This window comes from Mobula hypostoma, chromosome 4 (assembly GCF_963921235.1).
Source record: "Mobula hypostoma chromosome 4, sMobHyp1.1, whole genome shotgun sequence".
Lineage (NCBI taxonomy): Eukaryota > Metazoa > Chordata > Chondrichthyes > Myliobatiformes > Myliobatidae > Mobula > Mobula hypostoma.
Genome location: NC_086100.1, coordinates 100,733,342 through 100,758,567, shown reverse-complemented (window position 1 = coordinate 100,758,567; position 25,226 = coordinate 100,733,342). Strand labels below are relative to the sequence as shown.

At 41.5% G+C, this 25,226-nt stretch overlaps 1 protein-coding gene across 3 annotated transcripts in view; it reads left to right on the top strand.

The window, feature by feature from the left end:
- The first annotated feature begins 55 nt into the window (after positions 1-55).
- Positions 56-25,226, top strand: part of lyar (Ly1 antibody reactive homolog (mouse)) — a 39,585-nt gene continuing 14,414 nt past the window's right edge. For 2 of the 3 annotated variants that reach the window (XR_010017714.1, XM_063046307.1), the window contains exons 1-5: positions 56-193; positions 3,195-3,360; positions 6,987-7,101; positions 18,958-19,065; positions 19,782-19,865. Coding sequence is in view for 2 of the 3 variants with exons in the window: in XM_063046307.1 (XP_062902377.1) it covers positions 3,239-3,360; positions 6,987-7,101; positions 18,958-19,065; positions 19,782-19,865 (429 nt within the window). In the remaining variant the exon portion in view is untranslated. The remainder of the gene's footprint in view (positions 194-3,194; positions 3,361-6,986; positions 7,102-18,957; positions 19,066-19,781; positions 19,866-25,226) is intronic. The other variant, XM_063046308.1, reaches the window with a different exon arrangement.

Here is a 25,226-nt window from a genome sequence, read left to right as displayed (position 1 = left end):
TTTAGATTCTCTGTCTCCTTTCTCAGCTTTCCTTCGCAGCGGATTCCCGCGATCCCGGAACCTGGGGCCGGGAAGGGTGGACGGGAGGGAAGGAGTGGAGCGTTGTACCCTTTTCCGGTGTCGCACGTGGAAAGCGCTCGGGTGCAGTGACTGGTTGGAATTGGACTGATAACGAGGTGCTTCGTTTATAGCTGTAAGTGTGAATGTTGCAAATGTGTGCGGATGTTCTGAGGCTCTGCATGCAACCAGAATTACCTATCTCTAAAATATCCCCTACTCCTGACAACTTTTAATTCACTTATCTGTTTTATTTCTGGCCTTTACTGGTGTAATTTAGTTATTTTGGTTCGTTTTTAGATATGACTGAATCGTTTTTCTCCCTGGCCCGATTTTGTTTTAAATAATGCTCCCATCGTTATTAATTTTCAGCCTGTAATTTGTTTACCTTGTACTTTTGATTTCTGTATAAACGCGGAATACGACCAGAAAAAAAGATCGTTTCAACATTCCAGTGCTCAGAGTTATTACTGTTTAACAAGGGCGGGACATCAACTCGAATTAAAGTGGGTTAAGGTTCACAAAATCAGTAATTCGTGGAATCAAACATTTGTACTGCCGAATGGTTGGTGAAGGGGTTGTTACTCACACTGGAAAAATATGAATTAATTTAATATGCTGTATACCAATGCACTTTATATCCAATTAACACAAAAGTTGCTGGTCCTGACGAAGGGTCTCGGCCCGAAACGTCGACTGTACCTCTTCCTAGAGATGCTGCCTGGCCTGCTGCGTTCACCAGCAACTTTTATGTGTGTTGCTTGAAATTCCAGCATCTGCAGATTTCCTCGTGTTTATATCCAATTAGTAGTTTTTGCGTTATAGTTTAATGCAAAAACCATGGTAGTTTCCAGAAGCACGGTATAATTGGCTAGGTACAATGAAGAGGGATGCTCTACAAGTCTGTATCTTTGACTAGACTGCCTTAACAATCACAGTACCCCATCTCTTGCCTAAATAATGTTTGCAGCAACATCCAAAAAAAAAGTTGATTTTCTGTGTTTATGGGCTTAACACCTAGCCACACATTGAAGCCACCTATTCAAACCTTCTGGATGCCTTTTCAGTTGCCCGACTGCCTATCCAACATTCAACTAAACTCCCATTCCCTGGACAAATCACAAATTCCATTTGCTTTACAAACTTGTACTAATCTTTTAAAGCCATACAGCATCGAAACAGGCACTTAAGCTCACCATCAGTGTTGACCCTCAATCACCATCATCCCATTTTATTTTTCTCAACATTCCCCTTGTTCTCCACCTCCCCCCCTCCCCCAGATTCTACCGCTCACCTAAACTCCAGTAAAAATCTCAAAATTTGCAGTGACCCACAGGCCTGGGTATTTTTGGGAGGAAACTGGATCACTGATTCACTAACAGCAATTAATGAAAATTCTGTACTATGTACTCTCTTGCCATTCACTAAATATATTACAGGTAACATCATAATTAGCCTCTTAATTTTTGAAAGAGCGAACAAAAACAATGCAGGTGCAGCTGGGGTTGCCATTCTTGTTACGGCCATTGTTGTGAGAACGCCAGTGTTTGGAGTGGCTTTGGCTCATCTGGCTCAGACCATAAGACATTGGAGCAGAATTAGGCCATTTGGCCGATTGAGTTTGTTCCACCATTTCATCATGGCTGATCCATTTTTCTCCTCCTGCTTTCTCCCCGTATTCCTTCATGCCCTGGCTAATCAAGAATCTATCAATGCCTTAAATATACATACAGACTTGGCCTCCACAGCTGCCTGTGGCAGTGATTTCCACAGATTCACCACACTCTGGCTAGAGCAATTCCCCCTCATCTCCGTCCCAAAGGGACACCCCTCTATTGTGAGGCTGTGTCCTCTGGTCTTAGACTCTCCCACCGTAAGAAATGTCCTCTCCACGCCCACTATCTCAAGGCCTTTCACCATTCGATATGTTTCAATGATGTTAGCCTTCACTTTTCTGAATTCCAGTGAGTACTCCATTTGACAAGCTGTTCAAACCTGGAATCATTTTTATGAACCTTCTTTGAACCGCCTTTCTAAGATAAGGGGCCAAAAACTGCTCTCAATACTCCAAGTGAGGCCTCACCAGTGCTTTATAAAGTCTCAACATTACATTTCTTGCTTTTATATTCTAGTCCTCTTGAAAAGAATGCTAAATCGCATTTGCCTTCCCCGCCACAGACTCAACCTGCAAATTAACCTTTCGTGAATCCTGAGGTTTTTACCACATTTAGGCCATGTAATTGACTTAAACTTGTGCTGTTGGAGAATGAATACTATTTCAAATAGAAACAGTTAATGCATTGTAGGATTACGTGCTGCAGTGCTCTTGTTCTCATAAATATGCGACATACTATTTACAGTGTATTAGCATGAATCATGAAGGGTCTTGGGCTGTAACAACGTGCTTATTCCTCTCCATAGGTGCTGTCTGATTTGCTGAGTTCCTCCAGCAGTTTGTGTGTGTTGCTTAAGTTTCCAGCATTTGCAGAATCTCTAGTGGGCATAAATAATTTACATTTCTCTTGTATTTTCTTAAAACGTGCCTTCTTTCTGGACGAAGAAAGTACTTCGTAGAATACAAGAGAATGCGGGATACTAATATAATTTATAGATTGATAAATTAATATAAATGCAGCCTTCCAAAGAGGATCAGCTATGAATGCATTACCATAGTGCTACAGTTGATCTTGAAAGTAAAGGTTAAAACTTTGAAAGCAGCTGTTAAATGAGTGCAGAGCGTGGCCGTTCTTTGCGTTGGATTGCAATGCTTATGCAATCCGCTCAGTGTAGAGCTTTTTTTAAAACAAAAATTATTGTACTTTGTTTCAGCAGAGGTGAAAAACAGCCTCTGATTTTGAAATCTGGAGCAACAATAAGTTTTCTGAGTTACACAGTAATCTTTGCATTGCACTTTCTGTGTAATAGCAAGACTACATTCTTCAATCTGTTTTTTATCAGTATCTAGTTGGAACTTTGGATGGCACACAAAATCGAAGATTTTCATGGTACATGTGACAAATAATAAGCTAATCAATCCATAACAGAACTAACTGTGCAAGTAAGAAAATCTGGAAATTTGGATGGTGTCAGAATTGTTGTTTTCCTTCTTCAAATGTATACATCTGTTCCTATCATAGGAATTGCTTTGTGTTGTGTGAGAAGATAGCTGGAATAAAATAAGATGGTCTTCTTTACCTGTAATGGATGTGGAGAGTCTGTTAAGAAAACTCAAGTGGAAAAACATTTCAACATCTGTCGGAACTGCTCGTGTCTGTCATGTATTGACTGTGGCAAGGACTTCCGGTAGGCACCTGGTTTGCACGTCTACAAGTTCTGTGCATATTATATTATACTTTAAAGATTTTTGTATTATTTCTTTTACTACTTACAATTCCCTTCACCACACATCAAGTATTAACTGCAGAGTGATCAAACAGCAGTGAGGTTTTAATATAAGGCTGTTCATTAAGGGATATTTAGGATGCTGTGGAACTACTACTACTACTACGTCGACTCAGGCCTAGGGGGCCAGCGTCGGGCTGTGGAAAGTACTCTGTATTCTTCTGTCTTGGGAGGAAGCATTGAAGTTTCCATTGAGCTGTTGTCCATTACAGTACAACTAAGATTATCAATTCTTATTGTCACTATAATTCAGTTAGTTACTGAGTTCAGCTGACCACATCCATGCCAACTTTTTTGCCCATTTACACTAATCTCAGTTGTCTGCATTGAGTTCATATCCAGTGCTTTGCTTATTTAAGTACATGTCTAAGCATCTCTTAAATGCAATGATTGTATCTGCCTCCACCACCTCCAGACAACATCCTGATGAACATCTGTACTCTTTTCACTTAGCCTTCCTGTAGTGTGGCGATCAGAACCGCACATAATACCCCAAGTGCAATCACCTTTACAAACGGGTGTTTGGTAAAGTTGCAATATGACATCCTAACTTTTATATTCCGTATCCTGAACCTATATGCCTGTGTTAGACTCTAGACACTAGAATACTACAGCACAGTGCAGGCCCTTCAGCCCTCAATTTTGTGCTGACCCATATATTCCTTAAAAAAAAGTACTAAACCCACACTACCCCGTAACCCTCTATTTTTCTTTCATCCATGTGCCTGTCCAAGAGGCTCTTAAATACCCCTAATGTTTTAGCCTCCACCACCATCCCTGGCAAGTCATTCCAGGCACCCACAACCCTCTGTGTAAAAAACTTACCCCTGACGTCTCCCCTAAACTTCCCTCCCTTAACTTTGTACATATGCCCTCTGGTGTTTGCTGTTTGTGCCCTGGGAAACAGGTACTGGCTATCCACCCTATTTATGCCTCTCATAATCTTGTAGACCTCTATCAAGTCCCCTCTCATCCTTCTACGCTCCAAAGAGAAAAGTCCCAGCTCTGCTAACCTTGCCTCATAAGCTCTTGGCTCTATCCCTCCCCCTCCTGTCTTCTCCTATCATTTTGGATCTCCCCCTCCAACTTTCAAATCCCTTACTGACTCTTCCTTCAGTTAGTCCTGACGAAGGGTCTCGGCCTGAAACGTCGACTGCACCTCTTCCTACAGATGCTGCTTGGCCTGCTGCATTCACCAGCAACTTTGATGTATGTTGCCTCATAAGACTTGTTTTCCAATCCAGGCAACATCCTGGTAAATCTCCTCTGCCCCCTCTCCATAGCTTCCACATCCTTCCTATAATGAGGTGATCAGAACTGAACACGATACTCTTTTAAGTGTGGTCTCACCAGAGATTTGTAGAGTTGCAACATGACCTCTCTACTCTTGAACTCAATCCCCCTATTAATGAAGCCTAGCATCCCATAGGCCTACTTAACCACCCTATCAACATGTGCAGCGACCTTGAGGGATATATGAATTTGAACCCCAAGGTCCCTCTGTTCATCCACACTCTTAAGTAACCGACTGTTAACCCTGTACTCAGCCTTCTGGTTTGTCCTTCCAAAATGCATCACCTCACACTTAACCAGATTGAACTCCATCTGCCACTTTTCTGCCCAACTCTGCATCCTGTCTATACAGGTATCCTCTTGTAACCTTCGACAACCTACAGCTCCATCCACAACTCCTCCAATCTTCGTGTCATCCGCAAACTTACTCACCCATCCTTCTGCCTCTTCATCCAGGTAATTTATAAAAATCACGAATAGCAGGGGTCCCAGGACAGATCCTTGCGGCACTCCACTAGTCACCGACCTCCAGGTAGAATACTTTCCTTCCACTGCTATCCTCTGCTTTCTTCCTGTAGGCCAATTTTTTATCCAAACAGCCAAGGTTCCACTGATCCCATGCCTCATGACTTTCTGGATGAGTCTGTCGTGAGGGACCTTGTCAAATGCCTTGCTAAAATCCATGTAGACCACATCTACCGCCCTACCCTCATCAAAAAAACTCAATTAGGCTCGTGAGGCATGACCTTCCCTTCACAAAGCCATGTTGACTATCCTTGAGTAACTGTACTTCTCCAAGTGCTCGTAGATCCTATCCTTAAGAATCCTTTCCAATAGTTTGCAGACCACCGACATAAGACTCACCGGTCTGTAGTTCCCAGGATCCTCCCTATTACCTTTTTTAAACAAGGGAACTACGTTTGCCATTCTCCAATCCTCCGGCACCTCCCCCGCAGCCAAAGAGGATTCAAAGATCATAGCTACTGCTCCAGCAATCTCTTCTCTCACTTCCCACAGCAACCTGGGTATATCACATCCAGCCCTGGGGACTTACCAAATCTTGATGTTTTTAGGAAGATCCAACACTACTTCTTCCTTAATCTCCACATTGTCCAGCACACAGGCCTGTTCTATTTCGACCTTCCCCCGATCAAAGTGCTTTTCACTTGTGAATACTGAAGCAGAGTATTCATTTAGGACCTCCCCAATCTTCTCCACCTCCAGGCACTTGTTGCCTTCTTTATCCTTTAGCGGCCCCACCTTCATTCTTGTCATCCTTCTGTTCTTCACATACGCATAGGATGCCTTGGGGTTCTCCTTAATCCTACATGCCAAGGCCTTCTCATGCCCCCTTCAAGCTCTCCTAAATCCTTTCTTAAGCTCCTTCCTGGCTACCCTATATTTCTCATGGGCCCCTCTGGCTTCCTGCTTCTTATATCTAACATATTGTCAGTTTGATCTCCAGGATCCCTGTTCATCAGCACTTACACTAATCCCATTTGCCTGCATTGAGTTCATATCCAGTGCTTTGCTTCACAGTGGTTGGGATTAAATTCTACTGGCAATTCTCTGCCCAATTTTTCATCTGAAGTATATCGGCTTTAGCCTTAAATAACCTTTCTTTCTATCAACAATACCACCTACTTCCATTTGATCTACAAGGTTACTAGTCCCACGCCCTACACTCACATGCAAGTTGTTAATATACTGTATATCACAGATAGCAAGGTCCCAGTACTGATCCCTGCAATACACCACTGGTCACTGACTTCCGGTCAGAAAAACATGTCTATTCAGATTTTCACTGCTCCCACAATTTAAACTTGTATGCTGTTTGAAGTTTCTGGCTTGCTACCTTTTTGAAAGAAGATACTTACAAGTTTTAGCAAAAGTTATATTTTGGAATAAAAGGAATATTGATGTTGAAAGAGGTGAAAAGATGATGTTAAAACTTCTGCTTGATACTCACTGTTTCTATGAGAAAAAATGGATCTGATTTTAAATGATATTTATCTTTAATGATCATCTATTGCAGCCCCTTTATTTCTGACTTGCAATTTTAATCAGATAGTCCTTCCAGTACTACTAAATCCTGAAGCAGTTGCATTGTATGGGTTACTATCTCCACCCAGTGAAATGCACAGCATACATTCATTAATGAGTTTTCTGATTGCATTGCTGAATGAAGTATCATTTAACATTTCCTGCTAATAATAGTCTGTCAATAATCGTAGGGGAAATGATTATAAATCCCATACAAAATGCATTACAGAAGATCAGAAGTATGGTGGGAAAGGTTTTGAAGCTAAGGCCAAAAAAGGAGATGTGAAGCAGCAGCAGTGGATACAGGTATATACATCTCTCTCTAACTTCTTTACTGCTTCAAGACATAGTACTGTGGATTCTGGTTAATTGGGACAACTCTTCAAGGACAAAAACGAACGACAAAATAGCCAGGGTTCCCTTTGTTTAATTGGGGCAGGAGATGGTTGGTCGCATGCATTTACGTGGCTGTTAGATCCTAGACTGTGCTGAGAGCGAACAGTTGTGTATGCTTCTGTTATGTTATTCATTTGGGACAATGGATGCCAGTTCAAATAGCAGTGATTTTTGATCATTTTTTTTGACTAAAAAAAATTTGAGACCTTTGTCAAAAAAAGATTTGACACTAGCCAAAAAAGGGGAGAAATATCACCCTGTTGGGCCAAGTTAAAAGCCATCTGCCTAACACCATTCATCATCAGCCGTCAGAGATAACTGGAGCGGCAAAATCTCCAACTGCACGCTTGAACGTCAGCAAGATTAGCTGTGAGAAGAATAAGCATTATGCAAAAAGGGCAACAGGGAACATCCAAAGAAACAAAAGCATGAATTTAAGGATCCAGATGTTGAAGACTACCTCAGTCAATAGTTTTCTATTGTAACTGGACAAGGTAAACATGTCAGTGGAGCAATGTTTAAAAGAAAGCAGGTCTGATGAGCTGGGTCATGAAGATTTTAAAGCAACAGATGTTGCCTTGATGGAAATGTAGGCACCACATTAAATTCCAAGGAAGCACAAAAGCAGTGCTGATGCTCTAAGTGCAGAAAAAATGGAAATCTACAGAACTCCCCAACTTGCTTCAAAAATTTGTGCAGATGATATCTGCAATGCTGATGAAACAGGCCTTTTTATTTCTCTCGTGATGGTTTCCTTTGCTACAAACATGCGACACTACCAGGTTCAAAGAAAGCAATGGTTTGCATAACTGTGTTGTGTTCAAATTTGTCAGGAACTGATGAAGAGAAATTGGTTACTGGGAAAAACATTTATCTCAATGTTTGAAGGGGCTAAGAATGGATAGTTTACCATTCGAGTATTATGCCAGCCTATACTCGATGAGTTCCTCCGTCGGTAAGCATTACAAACTAATACACAGATCTATAGTACTGTAGTAATATTGGTGATGTTCAGATTTGTTCTGTATTTCACTTAAGTACAAAATTTGTTACTCATTTAAATGATAGTTTGTCTTTTTTATACCTTTTAAACTATTTCCATGAAACTTAGCCCCATTAGGATAATTGGAGCAACCATTTAATTAGGCCAAAATGTACTGGTCCTGATGCGTCCCAATTAGCCAGAATCCACCATTTCATTGTTAAAGATTTTAAAAAGCTGGGTGAATCACATGTATGTGCTGCTGAGCTTCTTAGTTCGATCTCACTGGAATTTTACTTACTGTATTTGTATAAACAACATTCAGAAGTTGTGGAAATTATCACAATTGTGTTAGGATATTAGTGAAGATCAACAAGATCTTTGGGCAATTAATTGGGATTTTGTGAGTAAGCTGAAATGAGATTTTATGAATAAGATCTTATGCTGATTTTTGATAACATGTACAAAGTTAAAACCAGAAACGCTAGCAGATGCAACAGATTAATTGTCTTCTTAGAAAAGACCTATTATTTTTATGATCTGTGCTTTTTATATATTGAATCAATTGGGGCTTCATTTTATGCCAATTTGACTGGTTTAATTCTAGTATAGTCATATTTGAACCAAGAGCCCTTCTGTTGCATCAGATGTAGACAAAATATCCCATGGCATGCTTGGAGAACTGCAGTGAAGGTTTTCTTTGTCACCTCACTGTTATCATTGCTGACTATACTCTGGGCTAACTGACTCCTCTCTGGTTCCCACTTTACAATTGCTAGATTAAGTATTTATGGAAAGGGAATGCAGCTTTTCGATAATCGTTTGAAGTTCTAATCTTCCAACACCACTGCACTGTCTCCCCTGCTCACCACCTTCGTAGGTTAAATGGAACTTCGATTTTAAAAAGTTATTTTCTTTTTGTTTTTTTTAAACTTTTAGGGGCAATAATAGTTTGAGTTATCAGTGCTCTCAATTCCTCCCAAATCTCCTAGCTCTACATGTTCTTCTTTTAAGGCTGTCCTTGGAAACTACCACACGGTTAAGCTTTTAGTCATTTTCTCTACCATTTCCTTCAAACTTTGTCTGATGATATTTCTGTGGATCGCCTTGGGACATTAAATTTGCCATGTAACTACTTACTGCTGTCACAAAGAAATAATGCTGAGGCTTTATAAGGCACTGATCAGACCTCACTTGGAGTATTATGATTAATTTTGGGCCCCATACCTAAGAAAGTGCTGGCTTTGGAATGGGTCCAGAGGAGGTTCACGAGAATGGTCCCAGGAATGAAAGGGTTATTGTATGGGGAACATTTTGAAAGTTTTATTTATTTAAAGATGTAGTGTGGAACAGGCCTTTCCGGTCCACTAAGCCACGATGCCGCCTAGTAACCCATCGATTTAACTCTAACCTAATCACAGGACAATTTAACGGTGACCAATTAACTTACTAACAGAACATCTTTGTATTGTGGGAGGAAATTGAAGCACCTGGAGGAAACCCACGTGTACACGGAAGGAATGTACAAATTTGCTTATAGAGGGCGTCAGAATTGAACTCCAAAGTCCGACACCCTAAACTGCAATGGTGTTGCACGAACCGCTAAGTTGCCGTGACCTCTTCCTCAGCACCTTTACCAATTTGGTTCACCCAATCTACATGTAGATTGAAGTCACCCATTATAACTGCTGTTCCTTTATTGCACACATTTCTAATTTCCTGTTTAATACCATCTCTGACCTCACTACTACTGTTAGGTGGCCTGTACACAACTCCCACCAGCGTCTTCTGCCCCTTAGTGTTACGCAGCTCTACCCATATCGATTCCACATCTTCCCGGCTTATGTCCTTCCTTTCAATTGCGTTAATCTCTTTAACCAGCAACGTCACCCCACCTCCCCTTCCTTCATGTCTATCCCTCCTGAATATTGAATATCCCTGAACGTTGAGCTCCCATCCCTGGTCACCCTGGAGCCATGTCTCTGTGATCCCAACTACATCATAATCATTAATAACAATCTGCACTTTCAATTCATCCACCTTATTACGAATGCTCCTTGCATTGACACACAAAGCCTTCAGGCGCTCTTTTACAACTCTCTTAACCCTTATACAATTATGTTGAAAAGTGGCCCTTTTTAATACTTGCCCTGGATTTGTCGGCCTGCCACTTTTACTTTTCTCCTTAGTACTTTTTGCTTCTACCCTCACTTTACACCCCTCTGTCTCTCTGCACTGGTTCCCATCCCCCTGTTGTGAACTAACCTCCTCGCGCCTAGCCTCTTTAATTTGATTCCCACCCCACAACCATTCTAGTTTAAAGTCCCCTCAGTAGCCCCCGCTAATCTCCCTGCCAGGATATTGGTCCCCCTAGGATTCAAGTGTAACCCGTCCTTTTTGTACAGGTCACGCCTGCACCAAAAGAGGTCCCAATGATCCAAAAACTTGAATCCCTGCCCCCTGCTCCAATCCCTCAGCCACACATTTATCCTCCACCTCATCGCATTCCTACTCTCACTGTCGCGTGGCACAGGCAGTAATCCCGAGATTACTACCTTTGCGGTCCTTTTTCTCAACTCCCTTCCTAGCTCCCTATATTCTCCTTTCAGGACCTCATCTCTTTTCCTACCTATGTCATTGGTACCTATATGTACCACGACCTCTGGCTCCTCACCCTCCCACTTCAGGATATCTTGGACACGATCAGAAATATCCCGGACCCTGGCACCAGGGAGGCAAACTCCTGGTCTCTGGACTGCGTCCACAGAATTGCCTATCTGACCCCCTTACTGTCGAGTCCCCTATCACAACTGCCCTCCTCTTCCTTGCCCTACCCTTCTGAGCTACAGGGCCAGACTCTGTGCCGGAGGCAAGGCCACTGTCGCTTCCCCCGGGTAAGCTGTCCCCCCCAACAGTACTCAAACAGGAGTACCTATTGTTAAGGGGCACAGCCACCGGGGTACTCCCTATTACCTGACTCTTCCCCTTCCCCCTCCTAACCGTGACCCACTTGTCTGCCTCCCGTGGCCCCGGCGTGACCACCTGCCTGCAACTCCTCTCTATCAACTCCTCACTCTCCCTGACCAGACGAAGGTCATCGAGCTGCAGCTCCAGTTCCATAACGCGGTCCCTTAGGAGCTGCATCTCGATGCACTTGGCGCAGAAGTAGACGTCCGGGAGGCTTGGAGACTCCAGGGCCTCCCACATCCGACACCGAGAACAGCAAACTGCCCTCACACTCATACTGCCCCTCTCCTCAAATAACAGCAGAAAATGAATGCCAAACCTTCCTCGCCTCGCCCATTTCCGCCTAAGCCCGTTGAGCCGAAACCCTTAAGTCTTCACTCTGCTCCCGGCTCACTCCGCCGCCTGCAAACTACGCTGCCTGCTCTATGAGGCTCTGTTCCTTTTAAATCTGCCGCCCTGCACTGCCCGACGTCACACGCCTGCGCAGTCCCGCCTCTCAGAACGCCGTTGGAGAAAAAAAATAACGAAAATTTCAAAAATGTCTTTCTCGGCACTCCCACTCAGACTCTGACTCCTTCTTCGAATCAAACCCGAAGCAGGATGTCTGCCCTTTTAAATCTGCCGCGCTGCACTGCCCGACGTCACACGCCTGCGCAGTCCCGCCTCTCAGAACGCCATTGGAGAAAAAAAATAATGAAAATTTCAAAAATGTCTTTCTCGGCACTCCCACTCAGACTCTCAGACTCCTCCTTCTTGTTGATCATCATATGGTTTGATGAAATCAAAATTGAGCTTTTTAGCCATCAGACACCATGTGTCATCAAAAACACACCATCCCTACCATGAAGCATGGTGGTGGCTGCATCCTGCTGTGGGGATACTTTACTTCAGCAGGCCATGGAAGGCTTGTGAAGGTAGAGAGTAAAATAAATGCAGCAAAATACAGGGAAATCCTGGAGGAAAACCTGATGCAGTCTGCAAGAGAACTGTGACTTGGGAGAAGATTTGTTTTCCAGCAAGATAATGACCCAAAGCATAAAGCCAAAGCTACACAGGAATGGCTTAAAACGACAAAGTTAATATCCTAGAGTGGCCAAGTCAGAGTCCAGACATCAATCCAATTGAGAATTTGTGGCTGGACTTGAAAAGGGCTGTTCAGTCATGATCCCCATGCAATCTGACAGAGTTTGATCAGTTTTATAAAGAAGAATGGGGAAGAACTTGCAGTGTCCAGATGTGCAAAGCTGATGGAGACACAGACACAGACTCAAGGCTGTAATTGCTGCCAAATGTGCATCTACTAAATACTGACTTGAAAGGGGTAATTATGCAATCTATTATTTTTATGTTTAATAATTGTAATAAATTTAGACCAATTTGTTAAAAAATTGTTTTCACTTTGACACAAAAAGTCTTTTCTGTTGATCAGTGTCAAAAAAGCTAAATTAAGTCCACTGTGATACAATGTTGCAGAACAATAAAACATGAAAGCTTGCAAGGGGGGGTGGGTGAATACTTTATATAGGCACTGTAAATTCTCATCTGGGTCATTTATATACATCACATCGCAAACAGCAGAGGTCCCATCACAGATCCCTGCAGAACACCACTAATTACAGACGTCCAGCTCGAATAAATCCCTTCGACCACAATGTCGCAGGCCAGTTCTGAATCCAAGCAACCAATTCGCTGCGAACCCCATGCATCCTGATCATCTGGATTAGCCTCCCACTAGGGACTTTGTCAAGCACCTTAAAAAAAAATCCACTGCTCTGCCTTCATCAATCCTCTTGTCACCTTATCAAAAAAACTCAAATCAAGTTGGTAAGACACAACTTGCCACGCAGAAAACCATACTCCCTAATTAGGCCATGGTTTCCAAATACTCGTATGTCTTTTTTTTATTAATCTTTTTATTGATTTATATCAGCCTTGATATATACAAACAAGAGGAAAATTGTCTCAAATATATATATATCAATAACAATACAAACAGAAAGTGAAATAGACATTATCAAAATCATACATAGTATTAAGCAAATACGTAATATAAAAAAAGACAACTAATTATCTTATCAATTCATAGAGAGAGAAAAAAAACTAAGTTTTTAAAATGAGAGGGAAAAACCCCACTACACTATAAGGAAAAAAACAGGGACTGGGCAGCCCGTTCTGAGGATATGACTTTCTGATCAAATCTAAAATTTTCGAAAAAAAATTGAAAGAGTAATAAATCAAATGAAAATAATGAATAAAAGGTTGCCAGATTTGCTCAAATTTAAAGGATGTATCAAATGTCCAACTTCTTATTTTCTCTGAACTTAAACAGGACATCATGGAGGAAAGCCAACAAAAGACAGTAGGTGGATTAGAATCGATATATCCTATCTCTGAGAATTTTCTCCAGCAAATTTCCCTACAACTGACATGAGACTCATCAGTCTATAGTTCTCGGGATTTTCCCTTGTTCCCTTCTTAAATAGAGATGCAGCGGTAGCTGCTCGTCAGTCCTCTGGGGACTGGCCTGTGCCTAGAGAGGACAGGAAGATACTAGTCCAAGGCCCCAGCAAATCTCGTTTCTTGCCTGCCTCAATAAGCTGAGGTAAATCCCATCAGGCCCAGGGGACTTTGCCACAGACAGCTGTGGTGGCCTAGTCATTGGTTATATTTAAAATAGAGGTTGATAGGATCATGATTAGGAAGGGCGTCAAAGCTTGTGGGGAGAAGACAGGAGAATGGGGTTGAGTTGATAATAAAGCAGCCATAATGGAATGCAGAGCAGGCTCAGTGGGCTGCGTGGCCTAATTCTACTCCCATGTCTTATGGTTTTACTGAATGCAATTGTTTCAGTACATTATTAGTTCTATTTTAAAACTACCTATTATACTCAGGAATTAAAGTCCATTTATATATGTAAAAGTTATGGTGAACATTTCTGAAACAATGCAAATTTAAAAAACTGAGGATGAAAATATTTCAGATATTAACACTTTTGCAGTAACTGATTTGAGTGTTTCACACATTCTGTCTGTTTGATTCAGCCCACAGTTTATTTTGTCTAACTGTACCTTCAGGAACAGTTTTCAAGTAAGCTGTGTAGCTCCAAAACATACTGCACATGTTAGAAATCTGAAATAAAAATGAAGACTGCTGGAGGTAGCCAACAGATCAGGCAGCATCATTAGTGAGTGAAATAAGGTCAATAACTTTTTCATCAGATCCTTTGCTGCTGGTTTAATATAGGGTCAGAGGAATATTTATGGTGCGTTGTGTGTAAAGCAGAATGCATAATTATGATATAAAAGTGCCATACTGATCCTAGTGTGAACATGCTCTGGTCCATTCATCTCTAATCACATTAAACTGTCACCTCATTTATCACCATGTAACAAAATACAGAACTTTGGTCCAAATGCGATACAATGATCTTGCACCCATGAGCAATGATTATTTTTCAGCCTGGTTATGATAAAATGTTTGTACCATTTTTTTAAATATATAAAAGACAGTAGATTATGATCAAACAACAGGAATTCTGCAGATGCTGGAAATTCAAGCAACATACATCAAAGTTGCTGGTGAACGCAGCAGGCCAGGCAGCATCTATAGGAAGAGGCGCAGTCGACGTTTCAGGCCGAGACCCTTCGTCAGGACTTATGATCAGTTTGTTTTTGATGTGAAGTATGAAGTGTTTATCTGGAATTAGTATCCCATACATGGAAGCCAGGTGGCAGTAGTTACTATTTTACTGATAGCTTAAGCTTCTCTCCCAGCAGTTCCAGTTTTATGACCAGGCTACTTTTCTCAAATCTGTGCCTGTTTTCCCTGTTTGTCTTGGTCTTGTCTGTAAATTCACAACTTTCTCTTGTTTCTTTCCTGTTTCCCCTTGTGCTTCCTCTTGGCCCATCATGAGACCACTTGACCCGTTTAACAATAATCTTGACACTACAGTCCTGATGAAGAGTCTCAGCCGGAAACATCGACTGGATACTCTTTTCCGTAGATGCTGTCCGGCCTGCTGAGTTCCTCCAGCATTCTGTGTGTGTCTTACTTGGATTTCCAGCATCTGCAGGTTTTCTCTTGTTTATGATGACACTACGGATCACTGATTCCTGTGCTAGCTAAAAATGTAAATACTTTTGTCTTCTGATACTATCTCCTTCACTTTCGAATCTGTTGTAATCATCCTACTCAATGACAAATCTTAAGACTTTCCATTCTTGCAAACTGTCATTCCAATTTCAATCTCTTTCTTCCACAAATGTGTTGCAACCTCCCAAGTACATACCCACCATTCCCAGTGCTCTGTGTTTAAATCCTACCGATTGGGTTCCCTTTTACCATGACGTACAGCCAACCTTTATCTATCTATTTCTCCTTGCTACCCTCTGTCTGCCCACCTTGAACTGTCAGCATTCTTCACCTAGTTGTCCACTTCATCCTTCTCTTATCAGCTGTCTGCCATTGTCCAGTTGGATGAGACTGCACTAAATTATTACATTCTTAACATTTTAGTCGTAGCCAAAAAATCATCTGCAAAGGTTTCTCTAGCCCAAAACGTAGACTGTTCATTAAATGCTGCCTGACTTGCTGGCTTGTTCCAACATTGTGTGTGTGTTGCTCAAGATTTCCAGCATCTGCAGAATCTCTTTTGATAAGTTGTATCTGTACTTTGACAATTGATGTTGACGGTTACCTGGCTGAGTACTAAAGATCTGTGCAGATCAACTGGCTGGAGTATCTATGGACGTATTCAAACTCTCTTCTGCAGTCTGAGGTTCCCACTCGCCTCAACAAGGCATCTAGTGTACTGATGCTGAAGAAGAGCATGGTGATGTACTTTAGTGACTGCTGTCTGTTGGCACTAACCTCCAACTGTAATGAAGTGCCTGAGAGGTTGATCATGGTGCCAGTCTGCTCTTGTCTCAAAGATTAACTGAATTGGTTCCAATTTGCCTACTGACACAACAGGTCAAGAGCAGATGTGATTTCTCTAACTTTTCACTCTGCTTTGGGCCATCTGGACAACAGAATCTCTTGTGTCAGGCTGCTGTTCATCAGTTACAGTTTGGCATTCAATGCGGTGATCCCACCCAAGTTCATCATCAAGTTTCAAGACATGGGCCTCTGAACCTCCATCTGCAACTGGATACTTGTTTTCCTCAGTCAGTGAGGATTTCAGTAACAGTATCTCCTCCTCATTGACTGTCAACACAGGTGGACCTCAAGGATGCACCTTTGCCACCCTTTCTTCTCTCAATGCATAAATTACTGTTTGGTTTTGCACAAATCCAAGGCCATTTTCAAATTTGCTGTCGGCACTACTTTTGCTGGAGGAATCGCAGGTGGTGGTGAGTCAGGTTACCGAAGTGAGATACAGCTGCAAGAAAAAGTTTGTGAACCCTTTGCAATTACATCATTTTCTGGATTAATTACTCATAAAATATGGTCTGATCTTCATCTAAGTCACAATAATAGACAAACACAAACTGCCTAAACTAATAAAACGTAAATAATTGTACTACTTCTCGTCAATACTGAGCGTATCATTTAAACAATCACAGTCTAGGTTCAAAAAGGTATGTGAACCTCTGGGGTAATGCCTTCTACAAAAGCTTTTTGGAGTCAGGTGTTCCAATCAATGAATGCTGAAGGAGGTGGAAAAGAACCCGAGGGTAACAGCAAAAGACCTGCAGAAATCTATAGAACTTGCTAAAGCGTCTGTTCATGTGTCCACTTTAAGAAAAACACTGAGCAAGGATTTTTTTTTTGAAGGACACCACAGAGGAAACCACTGCTCTCCAAAAAAACACATTGCTGTATGTTTCAAGTTTGCAAAAGACCACCTGGATGATCCACAACCCTTCTGGGACAATGTTCTGTGGACAGTTGAACTTGGCAGAAACTCAAACCACTAAGTTTGGAGGAAAAAGGGCACTCCACACCAACATCAAAACCTTATCTCACTGTGAAGAATGGTTGAAGGAGCATCATGGTTTGGGGCTGCTTTGCTACCTCAGGGCCTGGGCAGCTTGCAATCATTGAGAGAACAATGAATTCAGAATTGTATCAAGACATTTTACAGAAGAATGTCAGGGTAGCAGTTCGTCACCTGAAGCTTAATAGAAGTTGGATGATGCCACAAGATAATCATCCGAAATACAAGAGTAAATCAACAACAGAAAGGTTTAAAATGAAGAAAATTTGTGTTTTGGAATGGCCAAGTCAGAGTCCAGCCCTTAACCAACCTTGAGATGCTATGGCACGAATTGAGGAGGGCTCATGCAAGGTATCCCAGAAATGTTGATGAACTGAAATAGTTTTGTATGGAGGAATGGTCTTAAATTCCTCCTCACCATTATGCAAGTCTGATCAGCAGCTACTGAGGTGGAGGTTATTGCTGCTAAAGGAGGTCTACCAGTTATTAAATACAAGGGTTCACATAACTTTTTCCAGCCTGGACTGTGAATGATTACACAATGTGTTCAATAAGAACATATACAAACAAGAGAAAATCTGTAGATACTGGAAATCCAAGCAACACACACAAAATGCTGGAGGAACTCTGCAGGCCAGGCAGCATTTATGGGGGAGAAAAGTACAGTCGACGTTTCGGGCTGAAACCCTTTGGCATGACCCATTCAGCATTTTGTGTGTATTGTTGACATGAAAAGTACAATTGTTGTGTGTAATTAGTTTAGGCAGGTTCTGTTTGTCTATTATTGTGACTTGGATGAAGGTCAAACCACATTTTATGATTAATGCAGAAAACAAGTAATTGCAAAGGGTTTACGAACTTTTTCTTGCAACTGTGGGTGATCTAGTTGAGTGGTGAAGTTACAACAACCTCTCACTCAAAATAAGTAAAAGTGAAGAACCAATTGTTGACTGAAGGAACTGGCATAAACCTAATCACTACAGCTTAGCAATGCTATTACCACTTAGCACTAAAATTTACATTTTTTGGTTGTGATTTTTAGAAAAATTAAGAAGAATTTATGTTTAGTTTGTTTTCTAGTGAAGTCAGCGTATATGATGCTTTATGTCTGATGCTGCAGTGAATAAGATTTTCATTGCACCTGTGCATGTATTTATTCATATGACAATAAACCAGATTCTGAAACTCTGAATCCTTCCTTGCATTCCACTTCTGTTTCCCATCACCTTGCTACCCCCTCCTGGCCACATCATCCTCATCAACAAGAGAATACCAGTGACATTATCTGTTAATTAATGACAAACAGCTGTATTTCAAAGGTACATTTAATGTCAGAGAAATGTATACAATATACATCCTGAAATACTTCTTTGCAACCATCCATGGAAACAGAGGTGTGCCCCAAAGAATGAATCACCACCACTTCCTTGAATCTCTACTAACTCTAAACTCTAATCTTCTCAGACTGTTTGTTTAAGATACCACTATATGTGCAGATATCTCCACTAACTAAATGTTGGGAGGACTCGTCACTGGCTGCTGTCACAAATTCTGTTGCCTAGCCACTGAATCTATATCTCCATTGAATTTTTGTGGTCTTGGGGTCATATTTGACCTTCATGAGTTTCAGACAAAGAATTCACACTATCATATTATTATGCTGGTAAGTGTGAGGCAAAAGCAGATGAGAGGATACCTAAGTGGAGAATAAGTGCCACCAAAGATTGGTTAAACTAGATGGTTAATTCTGTGCTTGTAATCATTGCCCTCTTTCTGCACTTACCAGTTGATTTGAAAGTGGGTGGTGTAATGTGCACAAAGGATAAAAGCAGTCTCCATTATTGTGACAGTATAATGCCTTTATTTTCCACGTGCACAGAAAATCCATGAAGCAATGAACAACTCAAAAGTTAGTCCAAGGGTGCGTGAAATTTTAGAACTAATGAATTCTTATGAGAACATACCACAAAAAAAAGCCAAGTTTCAGGTTTGTTTCCTCTATTTTTAATTTAATTCCTTACCAGTAATGTAATTATGCTAAGGTATTGGCTGAATAATTGCTACATATTGTACTGTTATGAATTCTGGGTTCTTAATCAGTAAATGGTAATTTAGTATAATGCATTGGAATTTGTTCAGAATGGTTATATTTGAAAGATGCAAACCACTTTCTTAACCCTAAAAGAAAAGTCAATAGATTTTCTGCAGTGTCCCTAGTGATTTTATTCATGTAAAAATGCCCTTGTACTATGTAATATGTTCTGTTATTCTGCTGTCTTTAAGAGATTTTGCAGATTAGAATGTGCTCATCCATTTTAGACTACAGTCAGAAACACCTGGCATTTTAAATGTCTTTTGCTTCTTTAACATAATGACACTGTTGTAGACTAAGTTCTGTTTTGTTTTATATCCAATGTATGGAAATGTTGGAAATCTGAAACTAAAATGATCATCCAGTCAATCATCATATGTTAAAAGAAATCATTTTACAAGTGCCTGCCTGTCATAAGTTTTCACTTCTGTGGATTTGTAAGCAAGTTTTTTTTATTATTTTGAAAACCTTCCATAATTAAATTTATCTTATGCTTTCGACTAGGAAGCTACCCATAACTAGTAGGAATTGAAGATTTCAAAAATAATACAACATTTTAGTCGCATAAGAATGATATTGCCAATAATTAAAACTTGTGTGTTTTGTTGCAGAACTGGATGAAAAATAGTTTGAGGGTCAAAAATGAGACTCTGCAGGAACAAGTGTGGGAGATTTTTGCTGCTGCTGTTAGTAAAGTAAGTCCCGACAGGTGCAAAAGTAATTTAAACAGACACAGTTGCAGTATAACTTGTACTATCTTTCACCACTTGACTAGTTCTAAGACCATAATCATCCCAGTATTTCAACCGATAGGAGTTCCAAAGTTCAAAGTAAATTTATTATCAAAATACATATACGTCACCATATAAAGCCCTGAGATTCATTTTCTTGCGAGCAATCATAGTAAATTCAAGAAACAATAGAGTCAATGAAAGACCATGTCTAACAGAATGGGCAAACAACCAGTGTGCAAAAGACAGCAAACTACAAATACAAAAAGGGAGGAAAAAGAAATAATAATAATAATAAATAAATAAGCAATAAACATCGACAACATGAGATGAAGAGACCTTGAAAAGTTGTGGAAACAGTCCAGTGATGAAGCGAATGGAGTTGAGTGAAGTTATCTCCTCTGGTTCAAGAGCCTGATGGTTGAGGGGTAATAACTATTCCTAAACCTAATGGTGCAAGTCCTGAGGCTCCTGTGCCAGCTTCCTGATTGCAGCATTGAAAAGAGAGAGTGACGTGGGTGGTAGGTGTCCTTGATGATAGATGCTGCTTTCCTGTGATAGCATTCTTTGTAATTGTGCTCACTGGTGGGGATGGCCTTGCCCTTGGTGGACTGAGCTATATCCACTATTTTTTGTAGGCTTTTACATACAAGGGCATTGGTGTTTCCATACCAGGCCATGATGCAACCAGTCAATATACTCTCCAATACACATCCATACAAGTTTGTCAAAGTTTTAGATGACATGCAGAATCTTTGCAAACGTCTAAGAAAGTAGAGGCGCTGCTTTGCTTTCTTTGTAATGGCACTTATGAGCTGGACCCAGGACAGATCCTCTGAAATGGTAGCACCGAGGAATTTTAAAGTTGATGACCCTTTCCATTTCTGATCTCCTAATGAGGACTTGCTCTTGGACCTCCTGTTTCCTCCACATGAAGTCAATAATTGGCTCCTTGGCCTTGCGGACATCAACTAAGAGGTTGTTGTTGTGGCACCACTCAGCCAGATTTTCAGTCTCCCTCCTATATGCTGATTCATCGCCACTTTTGATTTGACATTGGAGCTGTGCTTAGCCTCACAGTCACAAGTGTAAAGCGAGTAGAGCAGGGGGCTAGGCACACAGCCTTGTGGTGCACTTGTGCTGAGGGAGATTGTGGAGTAGGTGTTGTTGCCCAGCCGATCTGACTGGGCAAGTGAGGAAATTGAGGATCCAGTTGCACTAGACGGTATTGAGGCCTAGGGCTTGAAGCTGATGATTTATTTTGAGGGGATATAAATTGAATGCCAAGTTGTATTGATTGAAGAGCATCCTGATGTATGCAACTTCCCTGTCCAGAAGTTCCAGGATTGAGTGAAAGCCAATGAAATGGGATCTGCTTTGGACCTGTTGTGATTGTATGCAAATTGGAGTGGTTCCAAGTCACTTCTCGGGAAGGAGTTGAAATGTTTCATCACCAACTTCTCAAAGCACTTTGGATGTAAGTGCTACTGGACGAAAGTCATTGAGACAGGTTACCATGTTCCTCTTGGGCACCAGAAAATTGATGCCTGCTCGAAGCAGGTGGGTACTTCAGACTGCCAAAGCAGGAGGTTAGAGATATCAGTGAACACTCCAGCCTGTTGATCAGCACAGGCCTTTAGTATTCTGCCAGGTACCCAATCTGGGCTGGATGCTTCCTGGAGGTTCACTCTCCTGAAAGGTGCTCTCACGTCGGCCTCGGACGTGAGATCACTGTAAAATCACAGTGCCATTGGGGGCTGTAGGAGTTCATGAATGTGCCTCCATGTTTTGGTCAAAGCGAGCATAAAAGGCATTGAGCTCATCTGGAAGCAAAGCCGTGTTGTCACCTATGCCGCTTGGTTTCACTTCATAGGAGGCGATAGCATTCAAGCCCTGCCACACCCGTTAAGCATCCTTCAATGATTCAAGTTTGGTCCAGAATTGCCACTTCATACTTGGAATGGCTTTCTGGAGATCGTATCTGAACCTCTTGTATTTAACTTAGTTGCCAAACCTGAGAATGCCACTGATCTGGCCCTCAGCAGATTGTGGACCTCATGGTTCATCCAAGACTTCTGGTTAGGAAAGACAATGATTTTGTGGGGGCGCACTCATCTATGACTTTTTATAAAGTCCGTGACAACCATGGTGTATCCATTCAGACCCTCAGTCTTTGAACACGGCCCAGTCTACCGACTTGAAGTAATCTCATAGCCACTCCTCAGCCTTCTGCAACTATCTCTTTGTTGTCTGTTATCTCTAGAGCCTTGCTCATTAGCCTCTGCCTGTATGCAGGTAGGAAGAGGACAGCCAAGTGATCAGGTTTCCCAAAATGCGATCTCAGCATGGAACAGTAAGCATTCCTAATTGTAGTATAACAATGGTCGAGTGTGTGGAGACCCCAGTGCTGCAGGTGATATGTTGATGATAATTGGGCTGAGATTTCTTCAAGCAGCCTGATAGAAGTCCCTGACAATGATTTGAAAGGCCTCAGGATAGGCTGTTTCCTGTTTGCTCATCAGAGCACTCAGTACATCGAGTGCTTGCTTAACATTTGCCTTTGGTGGTATGTAAACTGCTGTAAAGATCATGGAGGAGAACTCTTGGTAAGTAGAATGTTTGGCACTTAATCATCAGATATTCCAAGTCGGGGGAACAAGAGTGTCATGGACTGCTGTGTCTGAGCTCCACAAAGAGTTTGACATGAAACACAAACTCCCACCTTTTGCCTTCTCTGAATCAGAAGTCCTGTCCATCAGGTGTATTGAGAATCCCTTGGGTCTTACTAACATATCTGGCATGTCTGGAGTGAGCCATGTCTCCATGAAACGGACAACAAAGCAATGCCTCATTTTCCTCCAATACGGCATTTTTGCCTTTAGGTCTTCAATCTTGTTCTCCAGTGATTACATTTGCTAACAGGATGCTGGGTAGAAGTTGTTTCAAATCCAACAATTCCAATGAACTGTTACAGCTTTTGACCCTAGTTGTAATATTAATCTATATGATAAAACTAATTAAGGAGTTTGTTTCCTTTGTTGGACTGTAAGCAGCTTTCAGGCCAGGAAAATAGTTTGACTCTCCCGTCCTAGTTTAGCAAGTGTAATTTCAGACATTATCTTCTGAATAGCTGTAAAAGAAGAATGAAACATTATAATTCAATGGATGAACCATGGTGCAAATGAAGTTTTGGGAATTGGGAATTCCCAGGAAAGTTAAGTCAATGACCTGAACAAATTTGGAAACCAAGAAAGGAATACTAGAGTCAATGTCTTTTGTGCTACACAGCTAGACTGGAAGGACTTTGGAAGCGTAAAATCATTTGGTGACTGCAGTTAGAACTTCTGCATCATGGCTGTAAGGATCCAAACTTGATTTTGAGCTCAAATAATTTCAGTATAGAGTTTGCACATTTTTCTTGTGATTACGTAAGTTTCCACTGTTATTTCCCAACGGAGTTCTAGTAGATTAATTAAGAGATGAAAGAATCAAAAGTGTAAGACGATATGCATGTAAGAAAGAATATAGTGCAGGGCTACAGAAAAGTATGTGTGGGTTTTCCCTGGGTACTCCAGTTTCCTCCCACAGTCCAAAGATGTACCAGTCATTGTAAATTACCCCATGATTAGGTTGGAGTTAATCTGGTTTGTCAGGGGTTGCTGGGGCGGTGTGGCTGAAAGGGTCTATTCTATGCTGTATCACAAAGTAACTAGGATATAGGAGCAGAATTGGACTACTCGGTGCATCGAGACTGCTCTGCCATTCCATCATGGCTGATTTATTATTCCTGTCAACCCCATTCTCCTGCCTTCTCCCTGTAAACTTTGATGTCTTAACTAACAAAGAACCTCTGATTTAAATAAACTCAATGACTTGGCCTCCATAGCTGTCTGTGGCAATGAATTCCATAGATTTACTTCCCTCTAGCTAAAGAAATTTCTTCTCATCTCTGTTCTAAATGGACATCCCTCTATTCTGAGGTTGTGTCCTCTGATCCTAGACTTCCCCACTATAGGAAACATCCTCTCTACATCCCCTTGTTCTTCTAAGTTCCAGTGAGTACGGGCCCAGAACCATCAAATGCTCCTCATAAATTAACCCATTCATTATTTGAATCTTTCTCGTGAATCTCCTCTGGAACCCTCTAATGCCAGCACATCTTTTCTTGGATAAGGAGCCTTCACCTGCTCCAATACTCCGAGTGCGGTCTGACCGATGCCTTATAAAGCCTCGGATTCACATCTATGCTCCTATATTCTCATTCTCTTGAAATGAATGCTGATGTTACATTTGCCTTCCTCACCATAGACTCAACCTGCAAATTAACCTTTAGCTAATCATGTCCCTTTGCACCTCTGATTTTTGAATTTTCCGTGTTTTTAAAAAAAAGTCTGCACCTATAGCTTTTCTACTACAGTGCATGACCATACACTTCCCTTCTTTACCCATTCTCCCAGTCTGTCCAGTCCTTTTGGATAGGGGTCCCCAACCTTTTTTGCACTGCGGACCGGTTTCATATTGACAATATTCTTGCCGACCCGGGGTGGGGCGAGGGGGTGGCGGTAGGGTTGCCAACGGACAAGAGTAGCAGTCAAATACGTTGTTTACCTCGAGAAAGACTACAATGACCATGAAGCCTTTGCATGGGCACCTGTGCGCATGCGTCACCTGCGCATGGGTGTACGTGCCCATCTTTTGCCACAAATCGTTGTTGGCGATTCTGTTCGGGGAGAGGGGGGTTAATCACGACCAGAATATAGGTGATAAGTGGCTAATATACTCAATTTCGTTTCTAAAAGGTTTTATCTAACGAATTTAATATTAAACACACAGCGCATATTTTCCTTGCATGAATATAGTGATAAGTTAATTATCAGGGGAGGACAGGGGAGCTTGAAGTAAGTGTTGAACGAACTTCCAGTAGAAGTGGTAGAGGCAGTTTCAGTATTATCATTTAAAGGAAAATGGATAGGTATATGGACAGGAAAGGAATGGAGGGTTATGGACTGAGTGCAGGTCGGTGGGACTAGGTGAGAGTAGCGTTCGGCATGGACTGGAGGACCGAGATCACCTGTTTCCGTGCTGTAATTGTTATATGGTTATATAAGTAAGTCAATAGAATCATAACATTTTAAGTAATGTTTGGATATTAAACACACAACACATATTTTCCCCGTATGAACATATAAAATCATTGCAACACACCAATATCACTGAATCAGTGGGAGCTCTGGGCTGAACACTTGTTTCCCTGCAACAAGACGGAGCCATCGAGGGGTGATGGGAGACAGCGATACTCGAAGGGGGTTCCTTATGTCCAGTGTA